This window comes from Schistocerca piceifrons, chromosome 2 (assembly GCF_021461385.2).
Source record: "Schistocerca piceifrons isolate TAMUIC-IGC-003096 chromosome 2, iqSchPice1.1, whole genome shotgun sequence".
Classification (NCBI taxonomy): domain Eukaryota; kingdom Metazoa; phylum Arthropoda; class Insecta; order Orthoptera; family Acrididae; genus Schistocerca; species Schistocerca piceifrons.
In genome coordinates this window covers 454,906,282-454,930,903 of record NC_060139.1, presented here as the reverse complement: position 1 = coordinate 454,930,903, position 24,622 = coordinate 454,906,282, and the positions used below count along the sequence as shown (strand labels likewise).

General features: G+C 42.0%; 1 protein-coding gene across 1 annotated transcript in view; it reads right to left on the bottom strand.

Annotated features, from left to right (window-relative positions):
• LOC124776319 (sialin-like) overlaps window positions 1-7,836 on the bottom strand; it is a 152,327-nt gene extending 144,491 nt beyond the window's left edge. The window contains exon 1 of the mRNA XM_047251256.1: window positions 7,725-7,836. Within this exon, the coding sequence (XP_047107212.1) occupies window positions 7,725-7,809 (85 nt within the window). The 5' untranslated portion in view covers window positions 7,810-7,836. The remainder of the gene's footprint in view (window positions 1-7,724) is intronic.
• Between the last annotated feature and the right edge of the window lie 16,786 nt (window positions 7,837-24,622).

Here is a 24,622-nt window from a genome sequence, read left to right as displayed (position 1 = left end):
TCTGAGCACCCTGTATATGTTTAATATAAGATAGGTGTTAAGATGTATGAGATCTGGTGACCTTACTGGCCAGGGTAGGGTTTGGCAAGCACGAAGACAAGCTGCAGAAACTCTCGCCGTGTGCGGCCGGGCATTATCTTGCTGAAATACCAGCCCTGGATGGCTTGCCGCGAAGGACAAAAAACGGAGCGTAGAATATCGTCGACGTACCGTTGTGCCGTAAGAGTGCCGTAGATGACAACCAATAATAATAATGTCGTGTGACTAGGGCCTCCTGTCGGGCAGACCGTTCGCCTGCTGCAAGTCTTTCGGTTTGACGCCACTTCGGCGACTTGCGCGTCGATGGGGATGAAATGATGATTAGGACAACACAACACCTAGTGACTAGTGACCTAGTGACCTAGGGACTAGGTCCTAGTCCCTGACCGGAGAAAATCTCCGACCCAGCCGGGAGTCGACCCCGGGCCCTTAGGATTGACATTCTGTCACGCTGACCACTCAGCTACCGGGGGCGGACATGACAACAACTGGGGTCTTGCTATGAAATGCAATGGCATCTGACATCATCACTCTTGACTGTAGGGCTGTATGGTGGGCGACAGTCATGTTGGTACCCCACCACTGCCTGGGGGCATCTCCAGGGACGTTTGCTGTGGTCATCGGGGCTCATTTCGAAGAGAGACTCGTCACTGAAGACAGTTCTACTCCAGTCAATGAGATCTACTCCTGAGAAAAAGGGATCTTAACAAGCGGACAGTCCCATGTCGAACAACAAATGAAAAAAAAAGTGTATTATATAGCTACAAATCAACAATTTTCGGATCTTTTCCTTTACTTTTCCTGTGAAAGCTTGCTGGTCGCAAATTTCGTGATTCTACGTTAAAGGGACGTATTCTATAGGTTTTGATAAGTGATATTTCGAATATCAAAAATGCGACAGATAGCCCAATCTTTTGAATGCACTGAGTCGGAATCCTAGGAACCGTAGGCCTTAGAATGTGACATAAATCTCAATTTGATACGACTAGATGTTCCTGAGAAAAGAGCTCTTGACAGAGGGACGGACAGACAGTCGGATTATAAGTGGCAAAAACAATTTTTTTCGTGTGAGCTAATTAGAAATTAACAAATCCCTCTGTCAGTTACTAAAGTGTACTTTACATAGTATTCATATAGATGTAGAAGTAGATGAAATTTCGTAATTTTTCCTTTACTTGTCCTGCGAAATGTTTCTTCTTCCCCCCAAAAAAACTGAGGTCACGGGAAGTTCCTACAGGTTTTGATGAGTGAGTTTCCGAGTACCAAAATATGTGATATAAATAGCCGTAACTTTTGACTGCACTTTCTCAGAAGCTTCAATTTTTTAAACCGCCAAAGGACTGTTGATCTTAGTATGTAGTATAAATTACATCTTGATACGTCTAACCTACCCAAAGAGAAATGGTTTCAACAGATAGACAGACGGACAACAAAATGATCCTATAAGGGTTCCGTTTCTACCGATTGAGCTACGGAACTCTAAGAACGTGCGCCAGACGCATTGTTTGTTCAAGATTTTGTAACGCACAAAATATTCATTTCGGACTCTTTGTTCATCTGCAAATAACCCGTTTCGATTCTGTACCATATGTACAATTTCGACGAAATAGTTCTTGGACATCATATACAACAATTCATATGCCTGTTTTAATTCCTCTAATATGTAAAGAAATTAAAGAGGAAGCCGCCTGGTAGAGTTTTGCACAGACCATAACTTAATCATAGCTAACACTTCGTTCAAGAAGCATGAAAGAAGGTTGTATACATGGAAGAATCCTGGAGATGCTAGAAGGTATCAGATAGATTATGTAATGATAAGACAGAGATTTAGGAACCAGGTTTTAAATTGTAAGACATTTCCAGGGACAGATGTGGACTCTGACCACAATCTATTGGTTATGAACTGTAGATTAAAACTGAAGAAACTGCAAAAAGGTGGGAATTTAAGGAGATGGGACCTGGATAAACTGACTAAACCAGAGGTTGTACAGAGTTTCAGGGAGAGCACAAGGGAACAATTGACAGGAATGGGGGAAAGAGGTACAGTAGAAGAAGAATGGGTAGCTCTGAGGGATGAAGTAGTGAAGGCAGCAGAGGATCAAGTAGGTAAAAAGACGAGGGCTAGTAGAATTCCTTGGGTAACAGAAGAAATATTGAACTTAATTGACGAAAGGAGAAAATTTAAAAATGCAGTAAATGAAGCAGGCAATAAGGAATACAAACATCTCAAAAATGTGATCGACAGGAAGTGGAAAATGTCTAAGCAGGGATGGCTAGAGGACAAATGTAAGGATGTAGAGGCTTATCTCACTAGAGGTAAGATAGATACTGCCTACAGGAAAATTAAAGAAACCTTTGGAGAAAGGAGAACCACTTGCATGAATATCAAGAGCTTTGATGGAAACCCAGTTCTAAGCAAAGAAGGGAAAACAGAAAGGTGGAAGGAGTATATAGAGGGTCTATACAAGGGCGATGTACTTGAGGACAATATTATCGAAATGGAAGAGGATGTGGATGAATATGAAATGGGAGATACGATACTGCGTGAAGAGTTTGACAGAGCACTGAAAGACCTGAGTCGAAACAAGGCCCCGGGAGTAGACAACATTCCATTAGAACTAATGATGGCCATGGGAGAGCCAGTCCTGACAAACTCTACCAGATTAGATTAGATTAGATTAGATTTACTTTCATTCCAATTGATCCATAGTGAGGAGGTCCTCCAGGATGTGGAACATGTCAGAAAAACAACAATACATGACAAATATTTAAACTAAAACAAATAAGCTAATGTACCATTCCACAGGTCCCAAGTGGAATGATCGTCATTTTTTAATGAACACTAAGAGTCATTTTACAAATACTATTGCACTGAATTTAAAATAAAAAAGTTTTATATTTATTTATAAGGTAAGAAACATGTAATACAACTACTGTAATACTTATTTACAATGAACACATTACTGCACTGAAATGGTGCAGAAGTTAGATTATACTTACACACACACACACACACACACACACACACACACAAATTTTCAGTGAACACATTACTGCACTGAAATTGTGCAGAAGTTATGTTGTACTTATATACAAATCAGTTGGTTTTCCTCAGAAATTCATCAATGGAGTAGAAGGAGTTGGCCACCAATAAATCCTTTAGGCTTCTCTTAAACTGAATTTCATTGGTTGTTAAGCTTTTTATGGCTGCTGGCAAGTTATTGAAAATGTGTGTTCCTGAATAATGCACACCTTTTTGTACAAGACTAAGTGACTTTAAATCCTTGTGAAGATTATTCTTATTTCTAGTATTGATTCCATGAATTGAGCTGTTGGTTTGAAAAAGTGATATATTTTTAATGACAAATTTCATTAAGGAATAAATATATTGGGAAGCTGTAGTTAGTATCCCTAGTTCCCTAAACAGGCTTCTGCAGGATGTTCTTGAGTTCACACCACATATAATTCTTACTGCACGTTTTTGTGCCCGGAAAACTTTAGCTTGGCTTGATGAATTACCCCAGAAAATAATCCCATATGACATTATGGAATGAAAGTAAGCATAGTATGCCAGCTTTTTCATTTTTATATCCCCTATGTCTGACAAAATTCGCATTGCAAACAGAGATTTGTTAAGACGCTTCAGCAGTTCTGTGGTGTGCTCCTCCCAGTTGAATTTATTATCAAGCTGTAATCCCAAGAATTTAACACCGTCCACTTCTTCTATCTTCTTGTCATCATATGTTAGACATATACTCTTGGGACACCCCTTACAAGTTCTGAACTGCATGTAGTGTGTTTTTTCAAAGTTTAGTGACAAAGAATTGGCTAGGAACCAGTGATTAATGTCTACAAATATTTTATTGGCTGATCTTTCTAAGACTACACTTGATTTGCTATTTATTGCAATGTTTGTATCATCAGCAAACAAAACAAACTTGGCATCTGGTAATGTTACTGATGAAAGGTCATTGATATACACAAGAAAAAGTAAGGGCCCCAAAATGGAACCTTGTGGGACCCCACATGTAATTAGTTCCCAGTTGGATGATGCCTGATAGCTTGATACATGTCTCTTTCCTAATAACACCCTTTGTTTCCTGCCAGAGATATAAGATTTGAACCATTTTGCAGCATTTCCTGTTACACTATAATATTCTAGTTTACTTAAAAGGATATTGTGATTTACACAGTCAAATGCCTTTGACAGATCACAAAATATACCAGTTGCCTGCAATTTTTTGTCTAATGAATTAAGTACATTTTCACTGTAAGTGTAGATAGCCTTCTCAACATCAGAACCTTTTAGAAATCCAAACTGTGACTTTGACAGTATGTTATTTGAGATAAGATGGTTATAAAGACGACTGTACATTACTTTTTCGAAAATTTTTGAGAATGCTGGCAACAGTGAAATTGGACGGAAATTTGATGCTATTTCTTTATCTCCCTTCTTAAACAGTGGCTTAACTTCAGCATATTTCAGCCATTCGGGAAATATTCCACTGATAAACGACTGGTTACACAGATAGCTTAATATGTTACTTAGCTCAGAATCACATTCTTTAATTAACTTTGTTGATATTTCATCATACCCACTAGATGTTTTTGATTTTAAAGATTTTATGATGGACATTATTTCTGTTGGGGTAGTGAGGGTCAAATTCATATTATGGAAGTTACTTGAAATGTCTGGTCTAAGGTAATCCATAGCAGCATCTACCGAACCTGACAACCCCATCTTTTCAGTAACAGTTATAAAATGTTTGTTAAAAAGTTCTGCAACACTATACACATCTGTCACCAATGCGTCATTTACTCTTAATGCTATTTGTTCCTCTTCATGTCTGGTTCTACCGGTCTCCTCCTTCACTATATCCCATATTGTCTTTATTTTGTTATCTGATATGACTATCTTTTCCTTGTAATATATTTGCTTTGACATCCGTATTACAGTCTTTAATATTTTGCAGTATTTCTTATAATGTGCTATAGCATCAACATTGGAAATGTTTCGGATTGACAGATACAGTTTTCTTTTTGTTTTACAAGATACCCCTATTCCTCGAGTAATCCATGGCTTCTTTGTAGACTTTGCTCTAACCTTGGTAAGTTTTGGGGGAAAGCAGTGTTCAAATAAGGTAAGCACTTTATTAGCAAAAATGTTATATTTTTCATTCATGCCATGAGCACTGTAAACATCAGTCCAGTGAATGTCTCTGAGGAGTGTCCTAAAATAATCAATTTTTGGCTTACTGATTACCCTCTTGAGCTGAGCAAGATGTATGAGACAGGCGAAATACCTTCAGACTTCAAGAAGAACATAATAATTCAAATCCCAAAGAAAGCAGGTGTTGACAGGTGTGAAAATTACAAAACTATCAGTTTAATAAGTCACTGCTGCAAAATACTAACGCGAATTCTTTACAGACGAATGGAAAAACTAGTAGAAGCCGACCTCGGGGAACATCAGTTTGGATTCCGTAGAAATATTGGAACACGTGAGGCAATACTGACCTTACGACTTATCTTAGAAGAAAGATTAAGGAAAGGCAAACCTACGTTTCTAGCATTTGTAGACTTAGAGAAAGCTTTTGACAATGTTGACTGGAATACTCTCTTTCAAATTCTAAAGGTGGCAGGGGTAAAATACAGGGAGCGAAAGGCTACTTACAATTTGTACAGAAAGCAGATGGCAGTTATAAGAGTCGAGGGGCATGAAAGGGAAGCAGTGGTTGGGAAGGGAGTAAGACAGGGTTGTAGCCTCTCCCCGATGTTATTCAATCTGTATATTGAGCAAGCAGTAAAGGAAACAAAAGAAAAATTCGAAGTAGGTATTAAAATCTATGGAGAAGAAATAAAAACTTTGAGGTGCGCCGATGACATTGTATTTCTATCAGAGACAGCAAAGGACTTGGAAGAGCAGTTGAACGGAATGGACAGTGTCTTGAAAGGAGGATATAATATGAACATCAACAAAATCAAAACGACGATAATGGAATGTAGTCGAATTAAGTCGGGCGATGCTGAGGGAATTAGATTAGGAAATGAGACACTTAAAGTAGTAGCGGAGTTTTGCTATTTGGGGAGCAAAATAACTGATGATGGTCGAAGTAGAGAAGATATAAAATGTTGACTGGCAATGGCAAGGAAAGCGTTTCTGAAGAAGAGAAATTTTTTAACAATCGAGTATAGATTTAAGTGTCAGGAAGTCGTTTCTGAAAGTATTTGTATGGAGTGTAGCCATGTATGGAAGTGAAACATGGACGATAAATAGTTTGGACAAGGAGAGAATAGAAGCTTTCGAAATGTGGTGCTACAGGAGAATGCTGAAGATTAGATGGGTAGATCACATAACTAATGATGAAGTATTGAATAGAATTGGGGAGGAGTATGTGGCACAGCTTGACAAAAAGAAGGGACCGGTTAGTAGGACATGTTCTGAGGCATCAAGGGATCACAAATTTAGCATTGGAGGGCAGCGTGGAGGGTAAAAATCGTAGAGGGAGACCAAGAGATGAATACACTAAGCAGATTCAGAAGGATGTGGGTTGCAGTAAGTACTGGGAGATTAAGAAGCTTGCACAGGATAGGGTAGCATGGAGTGCTGCATCAAACCAGTCTCAGGACTGAAGACCACAACAACAACAACAATATGTAATAAGGCTAAGAATGTATAAAGAGAAATGTTACTGAGCGACAGGATTATGTCACAAGTCAGAAATAAAAGATGTATTAATCTGTTCTAAAACACGTTCCAGTAGGTTGATACACCGTCACACAGTAATCTGAAGCCCTTGGGAAAGAAGCACCTGGGCATATAAGCGTTCCCGGTGACGTCAGAGCTACAATGGACCGACCGCAAAAGGAGCATCGGGGTTCCATTGCCGCTATTCAGGAGACGTTAAAAACGGCGACTGCAAGGCTATGAGAAACCACTCAACGTAGTTCATCAGCAAGGCAACAGAACGTAACACAGATCTCAATAAAACAAAAGAATCTACTATAAGCATTTCAGCAGCAGTTTTAAAATAGGTTTGGATGTCTTACATCACACTTCAACGACGAAAGAGGGAAGTGCAATGTGCGGGGTCAAATTAAACGCTAAAGTCATTTTGATTTATGATGAGAGGACTAATTAGCTCGGTGACCGAAATCTGTTAATAAGAAAACATTACGTACTTGCATAACATCACCTTCTTCAGACTGCCAAGGAAAGCAGGGTCAGACACAGGTGAGAACTATCACACAATGCACGTGAGGTGGCTGCTGTGTTACTGGCGTAATCTTTAACCCGAATCCGCATTATAGAGCAGATTATAGCATTCATTACAAAGGATGGTGATTTCTTCGCCCACACCGCTGCTGAGTGAACTCTTATTTCTGTATTATATAGTAGTCATCAAGAGAAGTTTGGTCTTAAGGTCTGCGTGTTTTACTTGGCACCGTGCTATAGGTGCCTTGCCTGCGACCTGTAAGCTAGCCCGCTCAGGAAGTTAGGGGGCCACTTTAGGTTGGTAAGAAGTCAAATTTCCGAAAGTCTGCGTTTCTACGGTGACTTTTCTTCTACATTTGCTTGAGAAGACATCACCAAAATAAATGGCATTGTCCATTTATTTTGAATGTAATCACGTCTTAACCATTAAATATTTATAAACAAAAAATAAAATACAGATTATTTTTACTTTCGCGTGAGTGAGAGCAACGTGATAGGTTGACCCAAAAGATGGAAAATCCGGTCGTCTCAGCCAATAGCCCCAGCTGCGTCATAGGTGGCTGTTTCACTGGAAAACCCACGCCACGTCTGCTTACGCTGAAATCGCCGGTAGCAGTCCCGCAGAGAGCTAAAAGAAATGCCAGAGATACATGTTCATATTCTTATGAACCGCAGATAAATCGTAGCGCACAGCTGATGATCTGTTACTGGGCAAAGTACTTGGAACTGTACTTGATAGTTTGTTTCTAAACGGCCGTAACAAATACTGGAAGTGATTAGTGTGATCAAAATAACTGAAATGTATCTGCGAACATACGATCCTACAACGTGGTGATTTCGAGGTGCAGGCTTTGCGCAAATAGTATTATGCATCCTTACCCGCCGGTCGGTGTGACCGAGCGGTACTAGGCGCTTCAGTTTCGAGCCGCGTGACCGCTACGGTTGCAGGTACGAATCCTGCCTCTGGCATGGATGTGTGTGATGTCCTTAGGTTAGATATTTTTAAGTAGTTCTAAGTTATAGGGGACTGATGACCTCAGCTGTTAAGTCCCATAGTGGTCAGTGCCATTTGAGCATCCTTACCGTATGAACCACTGTATTTCGTTTTTTTGAGGTGACGGCTGTACTATCTCACGTGCAGCACAAATAAAAAAATTGACATAGATGAAATCCAAGCCAAGTAACAGCGTCATCTTGTAGCAGAGTTATAACGAGTTTCCTACTCATCATTTTCAACGTCACCTGAAGGTGACGAGTAGTGAACGCGTTGGAATGTTGCTACAAGACGACGCTGATATTTCAAGAAGATTTTATTAACGAATTTCACTGAGAAAGCCAGTATACCACATACAACACGCCATGGTATGAACTAGATCCTGCCTGTGGTAATTCACGTTAACGCCCAGCAATGTTTAGGACGGAAGAGACAGTTCGGTAGTGGCAGCCCACTTCACTTAGTATGCGCGCTAATTTTTGGACAACATTTTATCGAGACTGTGGCTGTGGCATCGAAGTCTAGTGCAATGATCGACCAGTCTCTTGCACTTAATCTGCCAGATGTTTCGTTGTGGCGACACATTATAAGTGTACTCGTGATAGTATTAAACATATAATTTTTATTTTAGAGACCAATTTTATGAGTCACCGTATTATTTTTCAAGTGACTGGTCAGTCAGTCTTTTTTGTTTCATTAGTTATTTAATGACGTTGTATTATTTGTATATAATAATGTAAAGAAGGAATAAATGTCAACTTTCCGTCTTCAAGCAATAACTGACGGAAGTGCACATGTGGCGCCTATCAACATTTTCCATCCATTTTTCGGATCCAGTATTTTGACTATCCCTTGAGAATAATTTTATCTGTCGCCGAAAAATGGAGGGCTGTGTAACATATTTCCTACCTCCCACCCACGAGTACTAGCTAGCCCTGTTCGCTATTGTAGTCGCCTCGGGAAGAGGGTATTTGGTCAGGCTTAAAATGATAGACTAGTTGTTCCCTAATCTCCCTAAATCCGTACAGCCTATTCGACTTATTGTAAGAGTACATAATTTCCATATGATGGCCAGTATTTTCCGACACCCATTGCAGCAAAAATTCTTAAGTGCTGCTAGGAAGCAGCACCTTACAGAAGCTCTAAAAGCGGGAGTAGGAAGTGGCCAACGAAACTACCGAAACTCTGCAACTCATTCAGACTGGTTGAAAGGCCTGAATGTAAAATAGTTTCGTGCAGTGATTTTGGAGCTCACGAAATCGAGGAACCGACCGGCAGCCGTCGCGGTGTGTAGAAGTTGAAACGTCCCCTTAGAAAAATTATTGAATTACTGTGCTGATAAATCTCTTACATTATTTGATTTTCAAACAGCTGAGCAAAACTGAAGGTACTCAGACATTTCGCTCTTTACCTATTCTGATCAACACTAAACTGACACACAATATTTTTTAGCGCAACGCAATCTGACTTTCAATAATCCCTACAAAAGAATGGCCCTGACTAACATTAACCTATACCTTTCACAAATCACTTACCTCACAAAAATCTTCCGTTACTCGGACTACTGCAATACAGCGAGCGCCAATACTGCCAGCTAAATAAAAGATTCAAACTACTGAAGGCACTAACTACTGATAGGCATAGTTAGCAAATGAAAGGTTTTGATAGAGAACAAACAATGTATTTACCTTAATAGCGTTCAAAAGTCATAATATGTTTAGCAGTTCATGACATCCATTCTTACAAATGTACTGTTTCTGATGGGCACACGTCCAGATCATCCGCTCTCAAAAATCCGCCATCTCACTTCCCCACATCCACCACTGCTGGCGGCTCACCTCCAACTGCGCAACGCTACGCGCTGTTAACAGCCAACAGCCCAACATTATAATAGCGAATATTACAACAATGCCACCCAGCCACAGACTGCACACAGCACAGTCAGTGATTTTCATATAGAGCGCTACGTGGCGTTACCAATAAAAAAAACCTAAACAGCCTACTTACAAAGTGATGGGCGCTCTGGGACGGAGCTGTTGTTTTCCGTTGTGTGATTGTTAAGAGGGAAGTACGACAACGTGCTGACAATCGGTGCCTCCGAATTTTTTATTCCGTTGCCTCTATCGGTTGAGGTATAATACGTCATGCATATAAGGCGCGATTCACACTGTGGGTTAAAATGTTCAAATGCGTGTGAATTCCTAATGGACCAAATTGCTGAGGTCATCGGTCCCTTGACTTACACACTACTTAAACTAACTTATGCTAAGGGCAACAAACACACCCATGCCCGAGGGGGGACTCGAACTTTCGGCGGGAGGGGCCGCGCAATTCGTTACATGGCGCCTCAAACCGCGCGGCCACTCCGAGCGGCACACACTGTGGTGAAACGATAGGGAAACGATAAGCGATACGCTATGTGATACCATATGGTATGCGGTGAAGTAGCAACCCGCGCCGGTGGAACGCTTAGAAACATATGGAAGCAACTTAACTGGTTCTCACTGCGACGACAGCGATAACTACACGATACGTATTTCTGTCCGTCAGGCGCACCACGCAGCTCGCGTCGTACAATATGCGGAGAGTGAAATTTCTAGTCATCCGATTTGCCCAAAAGAAATATTTTCTGTTGATATAGCAAAGTTCTCCGCTTCTCTGTAGTTAGTTTGTCAGTAAAGCTTTCACTTTTTTCGTAAAAAGAAATGAAAACCACTGTTACGGGATTAGCTCGTATTCTTCGTTACATGGCCTCTCTCAGTCGATCTCCAGCAAACTATTCGGTAAAAGAAAATTATTTTTCTGTATGTTGTAGCCACGCATCACAGCTTGATAAACTGGTTTTGTTTCCGTTGTTGGCTGTAGTTATTCTGATACTTTACAGTGAAATGCAGCATAGCGCACATTTTGAAAAGTTCGCGATGAACAATGTAGTCGGTGACCAGTTCACGTTTGGTGCATTTTACGGCATATATTACTACGTAAGAATTGTATCTAACGTATCTAAATCGTTTTTAACGCAGGGAGGAACGCCGTACCTCTTTCCAGTCTCGAGTGAAGATGTGATGCGGTTTCTCGTTTGTCCGCGACGCGCTACTACACGCCGCACTCGACGCTACGACCGCGCGCTGCGCCGTGCGAAGCTGTCTCGTTTTACTGCCGATGCAAGCCGAAGCATTCACTCGCACGTGTGCTTTCAAGCAGCAAAGATGAGTTGATCTGTGCGTTTCTTCCTGCGCTCCGTATGCTCAACATGTCGTTCACACGAGATAACTGTTCGAAGATATCTTTCGTCCAGCTTGTCGACAAAAGCTCTTGTCTGTGGGGTTACTCCACGAAATCATACTAGAGGGCACATGTGACCAGCTTGGCGTGAAGGAAGTGAGTAACGGAAATGAAAGAAATAGGTAATAATTTGCTGCGGAATCTGTCCTATCGTTTTTAACTCATTATCTTCGTTGTTTCAGTTTCTTAACCGAATAACAAACCTACTGGTTTGGTCCGTGATTGTAAAATATTAGACATATTCTAAAAATTACTTTATTCGAAACTGAAATGGAGGAGCACCTATTTAAAGTTCAGGAAATACTTAACGTAGGTAGACAAGCCCCAGTTTCAGCATATTTAAACATAAACCTTGGAATAAAAGTTGGCCGACCTTTGTAACCGAGCGGTTCTAGGCGCTTCAGTCCGGAACCACGCTACTGCTATGGCGGCAGGTTCGAATCCTGCCTCGGGCATGGATCTGTGTGATGTCCTTAGATTAGGTTAGGCTGAAGTAGTTCTAAGTCCTAGGGGACTGATGACCTCAGATGTTAAGTCCCATAGTGCTTAGACCCATTTGAACCATTTTTTGCTTCCGAAGAGCAGATGAGGTTACAGTTCAATTTTAATCATTGGATGCCATGATGGTGCAAAAATTGTGATAAACGTTTACAGCACAACGCAAGAGAATATGATTCAGAAAGACAGTACTGTATGTGCGCCGGACACCCGTGAATTATTTGAATGGCTCCAGCGGCAGCGAGAGTGTCCCATAAGCGTCGCGTGGCGCGACTTATATTACGACGAATCTACCGCATATCGCATCGCCCCAGTGTGAACCGCGCCTTACTCAGTCGACTTTCCTGCAACCCTCTGTCGCTAAGGGCTCCGAGTAATGGCGTGCAACATGGCGGTGTGTAACGTTAAGCACGTCGCTGCGTGTGCAACAGCGCGCTGTAATTGATTTTACATCTACAAAAGAGTTCCCCCGCACATGGAGTATGCTCTCCTTCAGCATGACAGGACAAGACCCACACACGAGCGCCGCGACATCTGCAACAGTCCGACGCCTTTGGTTCACCGTCATCGATTATCCTTCGTACAGTCCCGACTTGGCCACTTCCGATTTTCGTCTGTTTGCAAAACTTAAGGAACACCTTCGTGGACTTCACTTTGATGGTGACGATGTGGTGGAAGCAGAGGTGAGGTTGTGGGTCCGTCAACAAAGTCAAACGTTCTACAGCGACGGTGTCAACAAACGGGCCTCTCGTTGGTAGAAATGTGTTCGTCGCCAAGATGACTACGTTGAGGAATAAATATGTAGAAATGAAGAATGAAACCGTAATACCGTTTGTTTCATTTAAACAGCTTTGAGAACGTTCACATAAAAAATTTGGGGCATTACTTCTCAGCATGCCCTCGTAGTTGATCCTCCGTGATCGGCCAAGTTACTTACGAGGTGCATTCAAGTTCTAAGGCCTCCGATTTTTTTTCTCCAGACTGGAAAGCTGGAAAGAGATAGAAACATGTGCATTGTTTTAAAATGAGGCCGCGTTCATTGTCAGTACGTCCCAGAGATGGCAGCACCGTACAGCAGATGGAATTTTACCACCAGCGGCGAGAATGAGAACTGTTTTAAATACTTAAAATGGCGACGTTCTCCCTACTTGAACAGCGTGCAATCATTCGTTTTCTGAATTTGCGTGGTGTGAAACCAATTGAAATTCATCGACAGTTGAAGGAGACATGTGGTGATGGAGTTATGGATGTGTCGAAAGTGCGTTCGTGGGTGCGACAGTTTAATGAAGGCAGAACATCGTGTGACAACAAACCGAAACAACCTCGGGCTCGCACAAGCCGGTCTGACAACATGATCGAGAAAATGGAGAGAATTGTTTTGGGGGATCGCCGAATGACTGTTGAACAGATCGCCTCCAGAGTTGGCATTTCTGTGGGTTCTGTGCACACAATCCTGCATGACGACCTGAAAATGCGAAAAGTGTCATGCAGGTGGGTGCCACAAATGCTGACGGACGACCACATGGCTGCCCATGTGGCATGTTGCCAAGCAATGTTGACGCGCAATGACAGCATGAATGGGACTTTCTTTTCATCGGTTGTGACAATGGATGAGACGTGGATGCCATTTTTCAATCCAGAAACAAAGCGCAAGTCAGCTCAATGGAAGCACACAGATTCACCGCCACCAAAAAAATTTCGGGTAACTGCCAGTGCTGAAAAAATGATGGTGTCCATGTTCTGGGACAGCGAGGGCGTAATCCTTACCCATTGCGTTCCAAAGAGCACTACGGTAACAGGTGCATCCTACGAAAATGTTTTGAAGAACAAATTCCTTCCTGCACTGCAACAAAAACGTCCGGGAAGGGCTGCGCTTGTGCTGTTTCACCAAGACAACGCACCCGCACATCGAGCTAACGTTACGCAACAGTTTCTTCGTGATAACAACTTTGAAGTGATTCCTCATGCTCCCTACTCACCTGATCTGGCTCCTAGTGACTTTTGGCTTTTTCCAACAATGAAAGACACTCTCCGTGGCCGCGCATTCACCAGCCGTGCCGCTATTGCCTCAGCGATTTTCCAGTGGTCAAAACAGACTCCTAAAGAAGCCTTCGCTGCTGCCATGGAATCATGGCGTCAGCGTTGTGAAAAATGTGTACGTCTGCAGGGCGATTACGCCAGTTTCATCGATTTCGGGTGAGTAGCTAATTAGAAAAAAAATCGGAGGCCTTAGAACTTGAATGCACCTCGTATTGCGTACGGAAGAGCTTGAGGATTCGAAATGTGTTCGCTGGCGTGGAATTCTGCTTAGGGACTTTACTGTTTACCTCAGGCAGTGTTGTGAATTAATGAGCGGCCTCTCGTTTGGTAAAATCAGAGAGAGACGTCAGAGCAGAGTGTGGGGCCATTACCTGCCTGGAGCTAGTGTTGGATAAAAGAGATAGAAGCTTCTAATGTTAATTCATGCCCATAAATTTCATTTGTCACAGTGACAATCTGAGAGTGATATTTCAGTGTGACTCGTCCGCCACTGACTTCGAACTGTTTTCCTGTTTTGTTGTTGTGGTGATTATCCGTGAGAGTTGCTAGTTGCCAGTTGGAGGGGATGTATTAACTGCTCGCGGTATATATATTTCAGTTCAGTTGTCGGATCTCGGAATCTTTCCTAAAAGTATTTAGGTACCTACAGGGCTTTTACTGAATGAGCTTGGTGTGTGAGAAGTTTAATCCCGTCTCGTGGGTCAAAGTGAGGCAGCCGACCCTATTTAGATTGATTTGATAGTGAATCAGGGCAGAGACTCAATATAGGGCTATCAATAAACGTTTCTAATTAACGTGTGGTGCGTCTTCTTCAACGAGTTACTCCCAAATATGTTTATTACTAGATGCCAGTGCACTACACGGAGTGGCACAATGGTAAAGTATTTGAAGATGAGAACTGAAATTGCCGGAACTTTTTGTATATATGTGTATTTATTGCCACCTGGGCGAATAAAACTTCTCCAGTAAGAAAATTACATTTTTCTTTCCCAATTAAATCTACGAAGCAGCAAGTCGCATAATTTATCTCGTACGCAGTTTGTTGCTAAGAGTGTGATTTGGGTCTGCGCAATGGAAGCTCCGAGGCACAGATGAAATGAACGTGTCACCCAGCTTCCACACTTGGGCAAAGCGTTACGTAAGCAGATGTATCGAGTCTGTCCACATGAAAGGAAAAAAGCAGTGTACAGTTAGCAGAGCAGTGTTGTACCTGGAGGACAGTATACCTAGCAACACTTGATGTTTCCTGGCTCATGTCCCAGTCTACTGGTCAGTTTTAATATCACATGAAGTTATGTGCAGTACAGACAGCCACAAGCAGTTTCTAACATTTTCTACTCTTTTTTTGTTGTTGTGAGACATGAGATTGTGTTTTGTGAAGTATTTGTCAATATATTCAGTTCCACACATTTCAGTGCTGTATAAAATACTAATGTTATTTGGAAGGTATTGCTAATTCCTCAGTTATAATGTTTTTTAATACTAGTTACATGACATGTAGACAGTTAAAGTGTTTCGTCAGTGGTGTACCATTACGCATATTGAAATTGTGGAAGGTATTCTACCATGAAACATGTGATATTTGCAAATGAAGTGAGTTTCTTTAATGCTCTGACAATTTTACACGTCTTGAGTATGGGAATTTGTGTTTTTTCAGTAGCTTCTTTTTCAAAACGTATTTAACTTGCAATTTGATACTGGTAATACTTCTACGCACTTTGGTTTCACTTACTGATCAATGGGATGTCATAGAGTAATAGTGTAACAGGGAGACTATTAAATACACTATTAGCAAGATTTTCTCGATTGCAGTACTTTTAAATTCCAATAGATTTTTTGTCCCTAGGTACATGACGACGTTGTACCTTGGAATACTTATTCTCATTTGGAAAAATCTTACTTGACTGGAATAACTTTCGTAATTCCAGAAAAAGAGTGCAGAATATTAAAAGTGAATGCTGTCGTTTAAGAATGGAATAAGAATATATATTAAACTTCTGTTACAGGGCTGGCTAGAAAAGTTCTCTGCCCTACAAAAGACATCTTAATTAAATAAATGTTTAATTAGGTATATTGTTCACGGTAAATGGAGAGTACAAAGTACGGACGGTACACCTTCATCACCTACATCACCCGTTTCCACACAGGTTTCTAGGGGACTGCTCTCGAAGTGCTACGGAAACCAGATCAGTGACAGAACCTGATACCTGGTAACTAACATCACGCTGCATTAGGCATGTTCACGAAACAGAACAGAGTACCAACGGTTTCTTATCTTCATGGTCGTCGGAATATGTGGGTTACCGTATCACTGACTGACCATTCCGATGTAGCCGAGAATAAATGTATTGTTGTCAACAATGAAAGAAAAGTCTGACTCACATACTTTTAAATTTCTGTCGAGAAAGCAATCTATACAAACATAAGAATAAAAATTGTTCTTTATTTCGTCAAGATATTCTCCTCTTAGCAAAGTGCATATAAGCAAAATTTGGAATTGATATCGCGTGACATTTGAATACACGTTTCAAGATCTTGCGGTGAAGGTTTTCTTTCTAGATTACCACCTTACATCCTGTCCACTAATTAATTTTTGTGTATGTTAGGACAGTTTAGTATTTCCGTCATCGGTAAACAGTTTGTAGACAATGAGATCATTGTAGATTGGCAGTCTATTGTACAGCACAAAGAACCACTGATGCTGCTGTAAAGTGTACTGTGTTATGTGCTTCCTAAAAGCGTGGTTGAAGCGAGATATAAGTTGTGTCCACACGAACATCTGTAAAAATAACCCGGAGACTGGGCTAAACTCAGGGATGTGATGAAAGCACATGTCACATAAAAATATTTATCCTCTTGAGTTTATACTGGTCATTTATCACCCATTCGTTAACAGAATGTATGTGAGCTGCTTGTCTCATAAATCACAGATTTGTTATTTTTAATGGCAGTTAACAGTTACCATAGCAAGTATGGTTTATTCATTTTACAGCATACCAACTCACGGTAAACACGATCATCCGTGAACAGTGTTTGAGGCTTACTGGGATTCCTCGCGAGATAATTAATATGGGCCACAACTGCCCTAATCTCTTGCCTCTCTTAATTTCGTCTGATTTTTCGTTTCGTTAGACGTACTGATTTGTAATCTACTGTATACCAGATGATTGCTACAGCCATTTGTCATGGCAGACGAGAGTCATTCAGAACCAGCTGAACTTTTACCGACGGAATTCCAAGCGTCTCTTTTGTAGCATCTGTTACTTGACACCTATTACTTGACCTCCGAGTTCTGTTACATAGATAGGATTGTCTAACAGTGGGTATCGTCAGCCTATTCACGAGGTGGTTGTAACATACCGTAAGTTTATTTCGTGTTCGATAGATCTGTTTCGCCATATACGATATGAAGTAAAACTTCTTACTTGTAGAACAGGTGGAGAGATGTGGCAAATAATAAAATATATATGCCTACAAAGAGGCCTTTTAATGATGTGTAAATAACTGGAGTTTGGTATTAAAGAATTGCTCCATGGAAGAAGACAGATTGGGATGTAAAGTCCCGAGGAAGAAGAGGTCATCAGAGACGAAGCGTAGGCTCGGGTCAGCGAAAAAGGGGAAAGGAAATCAGCTGCGTCTTTTTCAAAGTAACCACACCGGCATTCGGCTTAAGTGAGTTAGAGAAGCCGTGGAACACCGAAGTTCGTAAGCCCAGAAGGGGATGTGAACTCCGTGCCTCTGATGTCGGGGACCAGTGTCTTCATTGCTGCACCACTTAGCTGGGTCAACAAGGATTGGTAATCACAGTCATTTGTTAGAAACGGCGGTAAGATTCTAACCCTCCCACACTCGTTGGATTTGCTGTGGACTTCGTCACGCGTACGTTGAACTGGGGTGTAAAGGACGGTTTCTGCCTTGCAGTCCTAAATCTGCATCTACATCTATAATCCGCAAGCCACCTTTCGGTGTGTGGCAGTGGGTAGGGTACTTTCTGTAACACTGTCACTTCCCTCTTTTCCTGTTCCATTGTCTTGTGGTGCTCGGGAAGAACGATTGTCGGTAAGCCACCGTGCCAGCTCGATCCCTCTAATTTTACCGTAATGACATTTTCACGAGATATACGTAGGAAGAAACAACATGTTGGTTGACTTTCTAGGAAGATACACTCTCAGAACTTTCACAGCAGACCATGTAGTGATCCAGAACGCCTCTCTTGCAGCGTTTGGCACTGCAGTCGACTGAATATCTCCATGACGTCTTCGTGCTTATTAAATAAACCTGTAAAGAAACGTGCTGCTCTTCTTTGAATCACCTCTCTTTCCTCTAGCAGTCTTATCTAGTACAGTTCCTAGATGATCAGTATTCAAATATTGGTCGAGCGAATGTTTCATAACATACTTCCTTTGTTGGTGAACAACATTTCCTGATGATTCTTCCAGTGTATCTCAGTCTGGTATTTGCCTCACCCGCGATTAATTTTATGTGGTCGTTCCACCTCAGCTCACTCTTTACGCTTAGTCGTAGATGTTTTATGGAAGTAACTGCTTCCAGTAATTGTTCTGCAATGGTGTAATTGTACAAACTGGATCTTTCTATTCTACGTATTTATGCGCAATTCGATACTTCTGTTTGTAATGGGGCTCTGTTACGAATCCCTGCATCAAGGGTCCTTTGCAGGTCTTCCAACATTCCACTACAGTTTTCTAGCGTTATGACTTCTCTGTATATAACAACATTATCCCCGAAAATCCTCACGGAATATCCGGCGTTATCCACTAGGTCATTTACTGGATGACAATTACTGAACTATATGACAAAAAAAGTAAATTAATTACAAACTACGGCGTGCATACACTTTATTCAACATGTAAACGTCGCTACAGATATTCCGATTTAGGTTATGACTGTTCGATATGCCGGCCATCATTGACGATGATGTGGCGCAAACGAATAGCGAAATTCTGCGTGACCTGCTGAAGTGTCGGAACATAGATGCTGTCGACGACCTTCTCAATGGCTGTTCCCAGCTTAGAAATGGTTTTGGGGTTATTGCTGTACACCTTGTCTGTAACATAGCCCCACAAAAAGGAGTCGCATGTGTTCAGATCCGGAGAATATGGCAGCCAATCGAGGCCCATGCCAGTGGCCTCAGGGTACCCCAGAGCCAGAATGCGGTCAACAAAGTGCTCCACCAGGACATCAAACACTCTCCGTCTTGCAAGAACCACATCGTGTCGAATGCAGGGTCACTTTGTACAATGGGGATGAGATCATCTTCCAAAACTTTCACGTACCGTTCGGTAGTCACCGTGTCATCAAGGAATATTGCACCGATTACTCCATGACTGGACGTTGCACACCACACAGTCACCCGTTGAGGGTGAAGAGATTTCTCGACTGCGAAATGCGGATTCTCAGTCTCCGAAATGCGCCAATTTTGCTTACTGACGAACCCATCAAAATCGAAGTGGGCTTAGTCGCTAAACCAAACCTCAAAGTTCAGTCCGTCATTTCTGTGGACAGTAGTGTTGGCGAAACACTGTTCCATGGCCCTGGGGCGTAATGGCTGATGCGTTTGAATGTTTTATGGGAAGAGATACAGGTCTGCAACAACAATTTGTCGCAGTGTCTCCCGGTTGATTCCCACCTGTTGTGCAGCTCATCTGATCGATTTCCGGGGGCTGGTTTGAAACACAGCGCGTGTCTTCTCGATGTTTTCAGGCGTTTTCACCTTTTTTGGACGACCGACATTGTCAACACTGTTGCCCGTTCAAATTCTTGATTGCTAGCAAACTTGCACCGGTCGTTTTCAGCTTGAACTCTGTCGCAGACTTCCTTTGAGCTGCAGTTGGGCTGTTACTGCTCACATAGTAGGCCTTCAGAAGCGCTACACGCTCAGGCACGCTGCTCCGTGACATTTTCACGTGCAAGTGGCCGACAACAAGAAGACGCGTGCTCATGCACCTACTAATTCCTATCATGCCCGTCCTAACACAAACCGTTTAGAAGTTGCTACGATTTTATTTCATATAATTCAATAATTGTCACCCTGTATATATAACTTGAACAGTTATGGTCCTATATTGGGATACGCTCGAAGTTACTTTCACGTCTGATGACTTTCGTCCGTTCAGAACGACATGATGTGTTTTGTAAGGTAGAAACTTTTCAGTCAAATTGTACAGCTGGTCTGATATTTCGTTCGCACGTACTTGTACATGGAGAAGTTTACTATTGAAATTTCGATAGAGCACTTTCCGGTACGAATCGGATACATTGCTTCCTCCCGTATACGTCTCGCGAAATGACCACAACAAGAAAATTCGAGAAATTAGAGCTAATACAAAGCCTTACGGACACCCATTCCTCTCACGTGTCATTCGCTTGTGGAACAGTGAAAGCGTGATCAGTTAGTACAAACCAAAAGAGCTCTTCGCCACACACCATCTGATGGCTTGCGGAGTATGATGCAGATGTAGATGTAGAACTGGACACGTGCTCTTGTTACTACTGGGTTGGCAACGAGCAAGGTGTCGGGTTGGTTAAGATACATAATCGGGGAACCACGGTCCACGCCCACACATTTAAGTTTTCAGTGGTCACTTCAGGCGGATACCGGTTTGATTTCACTGAAAAGACCAAAACCCGTTGTTATCCAGCTAACAAATGCTTCTTAATCTTACTTCCTTCCAATAAAACATGCGAAACGGCACCTAGTCAGACAGTGAACTCGCATTCGTGAGGGTGGTGGTTAAGGTCGCTGTCCGACCACCCAGAGTCAAGTTTTCTGTGATTTCCCTAAACTGCTCATGGAAAAATGCTTGAAAAGAAAAAAGCCGATTTTTTGCTCCATCCTTAAAAGTTAAAACATTGCGAGCTTGTGCTCCGTCTCTAGTAATTTCGTAGTCGATGTGACGATAAGTCGTAATTTTCTTTCTTTCTCAAAACCTCGATGTCTACGCGCTGTGTTAACTCTGACTTTCCTCCCGTCCACCGCCTGCTCCGTCCCTGTAGCACTGCCGTCAGCCGAACTGCTTCTGAACTTTTTGTACTTGCAGATGAACGTTTCGTTGATTATCCGAGGTTACAGACGTCCAACACACTCCCCTTCTCCAGCGTACGGAGAAGAGCCAGCTTGCAGAATCGCGGTCCCACGTGCGAGGCACCTTGGCCAAGGTCGACGTATGACGTCACGGCGGCCGGCGGCCGGCGCCCATACGGAACTGGTCCGCCGCACTAGCACACTGGTCGGGGTTTCCCTGCCGGCCCCACTCCCGTGCGTGCAGCCCACACCTGTGACGTCTTTTCTGTTCCGCAGTGATACAGTACGAATTCCAGACGCACTCCCTTGTGACGGATAATACTTCAGTCAAGTGTTAACCGTCGTACGCGATTTTAATTTTCAATATTAGGTTCTTTACTCTAGTGTCCAACACATTAAATCATAAAAGCAAAAGAACAAATTGAAAAGTGAAAACGTGAAAAATTACTGTTAGTGCCCTTCAAAATTTCTCCCAAGCCAGAATTGTGCTTCCTGCAGAGGAAAAATTTGTGCTCGCTCTATAGGAAAAATACTTTGAATTATCATGTAAAACACAGACAAGACAGCTAACACTTGGTTCAAGAATCGTCAAAGAAGGTTGTATACATGGAAGAACCCTGGAGATACTAAAAGGTATCAGATAGATTATATAATGGTAAGACAGAGATTTAGGAACCAGGTTTTAAATTGTAAGACATTTCCAGGGGCAGATGTGGACTCTGACCACAATCTATTGGTTATGAACTGTAGATTAAAACTGAAGAAACTGCAAAAAGGTGGGAATTTAAGGAGATGGAACCTGGATAAACTGACTAAACCAGAGGTTGTACAGAGTTTCAGGGAGAGCATAAGGGAACAATTGACAAGAATGGGGAAAGAAATTCAGTAGAAGAAGAATGGGCAGCTTTGAGGGATGAAGTAGTGAAGGCACCAGAGGATCAAGTAGGTAAAAAGAAGAGGGCTAATAGAAATCCCTGGGTGACAGAAGAAATATTGAATTTCATTGAAAAAGGAGAAAATATAAAAATGCAGTAAACAAAGCAGACAAAAAGGAATACAAACGTCTCAAAAATGAGATCGACAGGAAGTGCAAAATGGCTAAGCAGGCATGGCTAGAAGACAAATGTAAGGATATAGAGGCTTATCTCATTAGAGGCAAGATAGATACCGCCTACAGGAAAATTAAAGAGACCTTTGGAGAAAAGAGAAACACATGTATGAATATCAAGAGCTCAGATGGAAACCCAGTTCTAAGCAAAGAAGGGAAAGCAGAAAGGTGGAAAGAGTATATAGAGGGTCTACACAAGGGCGATGTACTTGAGGACAATATTATGGAAATGGAAGAGGATGTAGATGAAGATGAAATCGGAGATATGATACTGCGTGAAGAGTTTGACAGAGCACTGAAATACCTGAGTCGAAACAAGGCCCTTGGAGTAGACAACATTCCACTAGAACTACTGACGGCCTTGGGAGAGCCAGTCCTGACAAAACTCTACCATCTGGTGAGCAAAATGTATGAGACAGGCGAAATACCCTCAGACTTCAAGAAGAATATAATAATTCCAATCCCAAAGAAAGCAGGCGTTGACAGATGTGAAAATTACCGAACTATCAGTTTAATAAGTCACAGCTGCAAAATACTAACGCGAATTCTTTACAGACGAATGGAAAAACTGGTAGAAGCCGACCTTGGGGAAGATCAGTTTGGATTCCGTAGAAATATGGGGACACGTGAGGCAATACTGCCCCTACGACTTATTTTAGAAGCTAGATTAAGAAAAGGCAAACCTACGTTTCTAGCATTTGTAGACTTAGAGAAAGCTTTTGACAATGTTGACTGGAATACTCTCTTTCAAATTCTGAAGGTTGCAGGAGTAAAATACAGGGAGCGAAAAGCTATTTACAATTTGTACAGAAACTAGATGGCAGTTATAAGAGTCGAGGGACAAGAAAGGGAAGCAGCGGTTGGGAAGGGAGTGAGACAGGGTTGTAGCCTCTCCCCGATGTTATTCAATCTGTATATTGAGCAAGCAGTAAAGGAAACAGAAGAAAAATTCGGAGTAGGTATTAAAATCCATGGAGAAGAATAAAAACTTTGAGGTTCGCTGATGACATTGCAATTCTGTCAGAGACAGCAAAGGACTTGGAAGAGCAGTTGAACGGAATGGATAGTGTCTTGAAGGGAGGATATAAGATGAACATCAACAAAAGCAAAACGAGGATAATGGAATGTACTCGAATTAAGTCGGATGACATTGAGGGTATTAGATTAGGAAATGAGACACTTAAAGTAGTAAAGGAGTTTTGCTATTTGGGGAGCAAACTAACTGATGATGGTCGAAGTAGAGAGGATATAAAATGTAGACTGGCAATGGCAAGGAAAGCGTTTCTGAAGAAGAGAAATTTGTTAACATCGGGCATAGATTTAAGTGTCAGGAAGTCGTTTCTGAAAGTATTTGTATGGAGTGTAGCCATGTATGGAAGTGAAACATGGCCGATAAATAGTTTGGACAAGAAGAGAATAGAAGCTTTCGAAATGTGGTGCTACAGAAGAATGCTGAAGATTAGATGGGTAGATCACATAACGAATGAGGAGGTACTGAATAGGATTGGGGAGAAGAGGAGTTTGTGGCAGAACTTGACTAGAAGAAGGGATCGGTTGGTAGGACATGTTGTGAGGCATCAAGGGATCACAAATTTAGTATTGGAGGGCAGCGTGGAGGGTAAAAATCGTAGAGGGAGACCAAGGGATGAATACACTAAGCAAATTCAGAAGGATGTAGGTTGCAGTAGGTTCTGGGAGATGAAGAAGCTTGCACAGGATAGAGTAGCGTAGAGAGCTGCAACAAACTAGTCTCAGGACTGAAGACCACAACAACAACAACAACACAGACAAGAAAATTAGTACATTAAACCCACTGTGTTCTAGCTCTGTTTGTACTTTCGTTATGAGCAGAAATGCCAAAAACACGCCGTTTAGCGCTTTGCTCAGATACTACATACAGGCGAGAGGGTGTTAGAGGGTGGAGGGCTGCGGCGGTCACTGTCTTTTTTCACTGTCTCTCCTTCCCCCCCCCCTCCCCCCCCAATGTAGCTTACCGTCCCACTCGCATTTAGTCACAAAAGCCTACCATTTTAATAATAAAATTATTATATTTTCACAGTAATTTTTTACATCCGTAGTTAGTACAGTGCTTCTTCTTTTTCTAGGGGGAGGGGGGTCATGACCCATATAACTGTTCTCTCCTTGGACCCTCACCTGGAAGTATGTCAAACACAAACTACAGTCTCAGGAGCGTTGACTGTATCACGATGTGTCATTTCACAAGCTTTGTCGACGCTCAAGACACAGCACATATTCGTCGTTGGGCCATAGAAACTGAATCAAAAGGAAGCACTCAACAAACTCCAGTAACTGACCTTTACTACGCAACGATATTCAAACAAGTTTTGAAAGCAATTGTTTATGTAAGATTACATGTGCCTCATGAATAGCAGTGTCCCG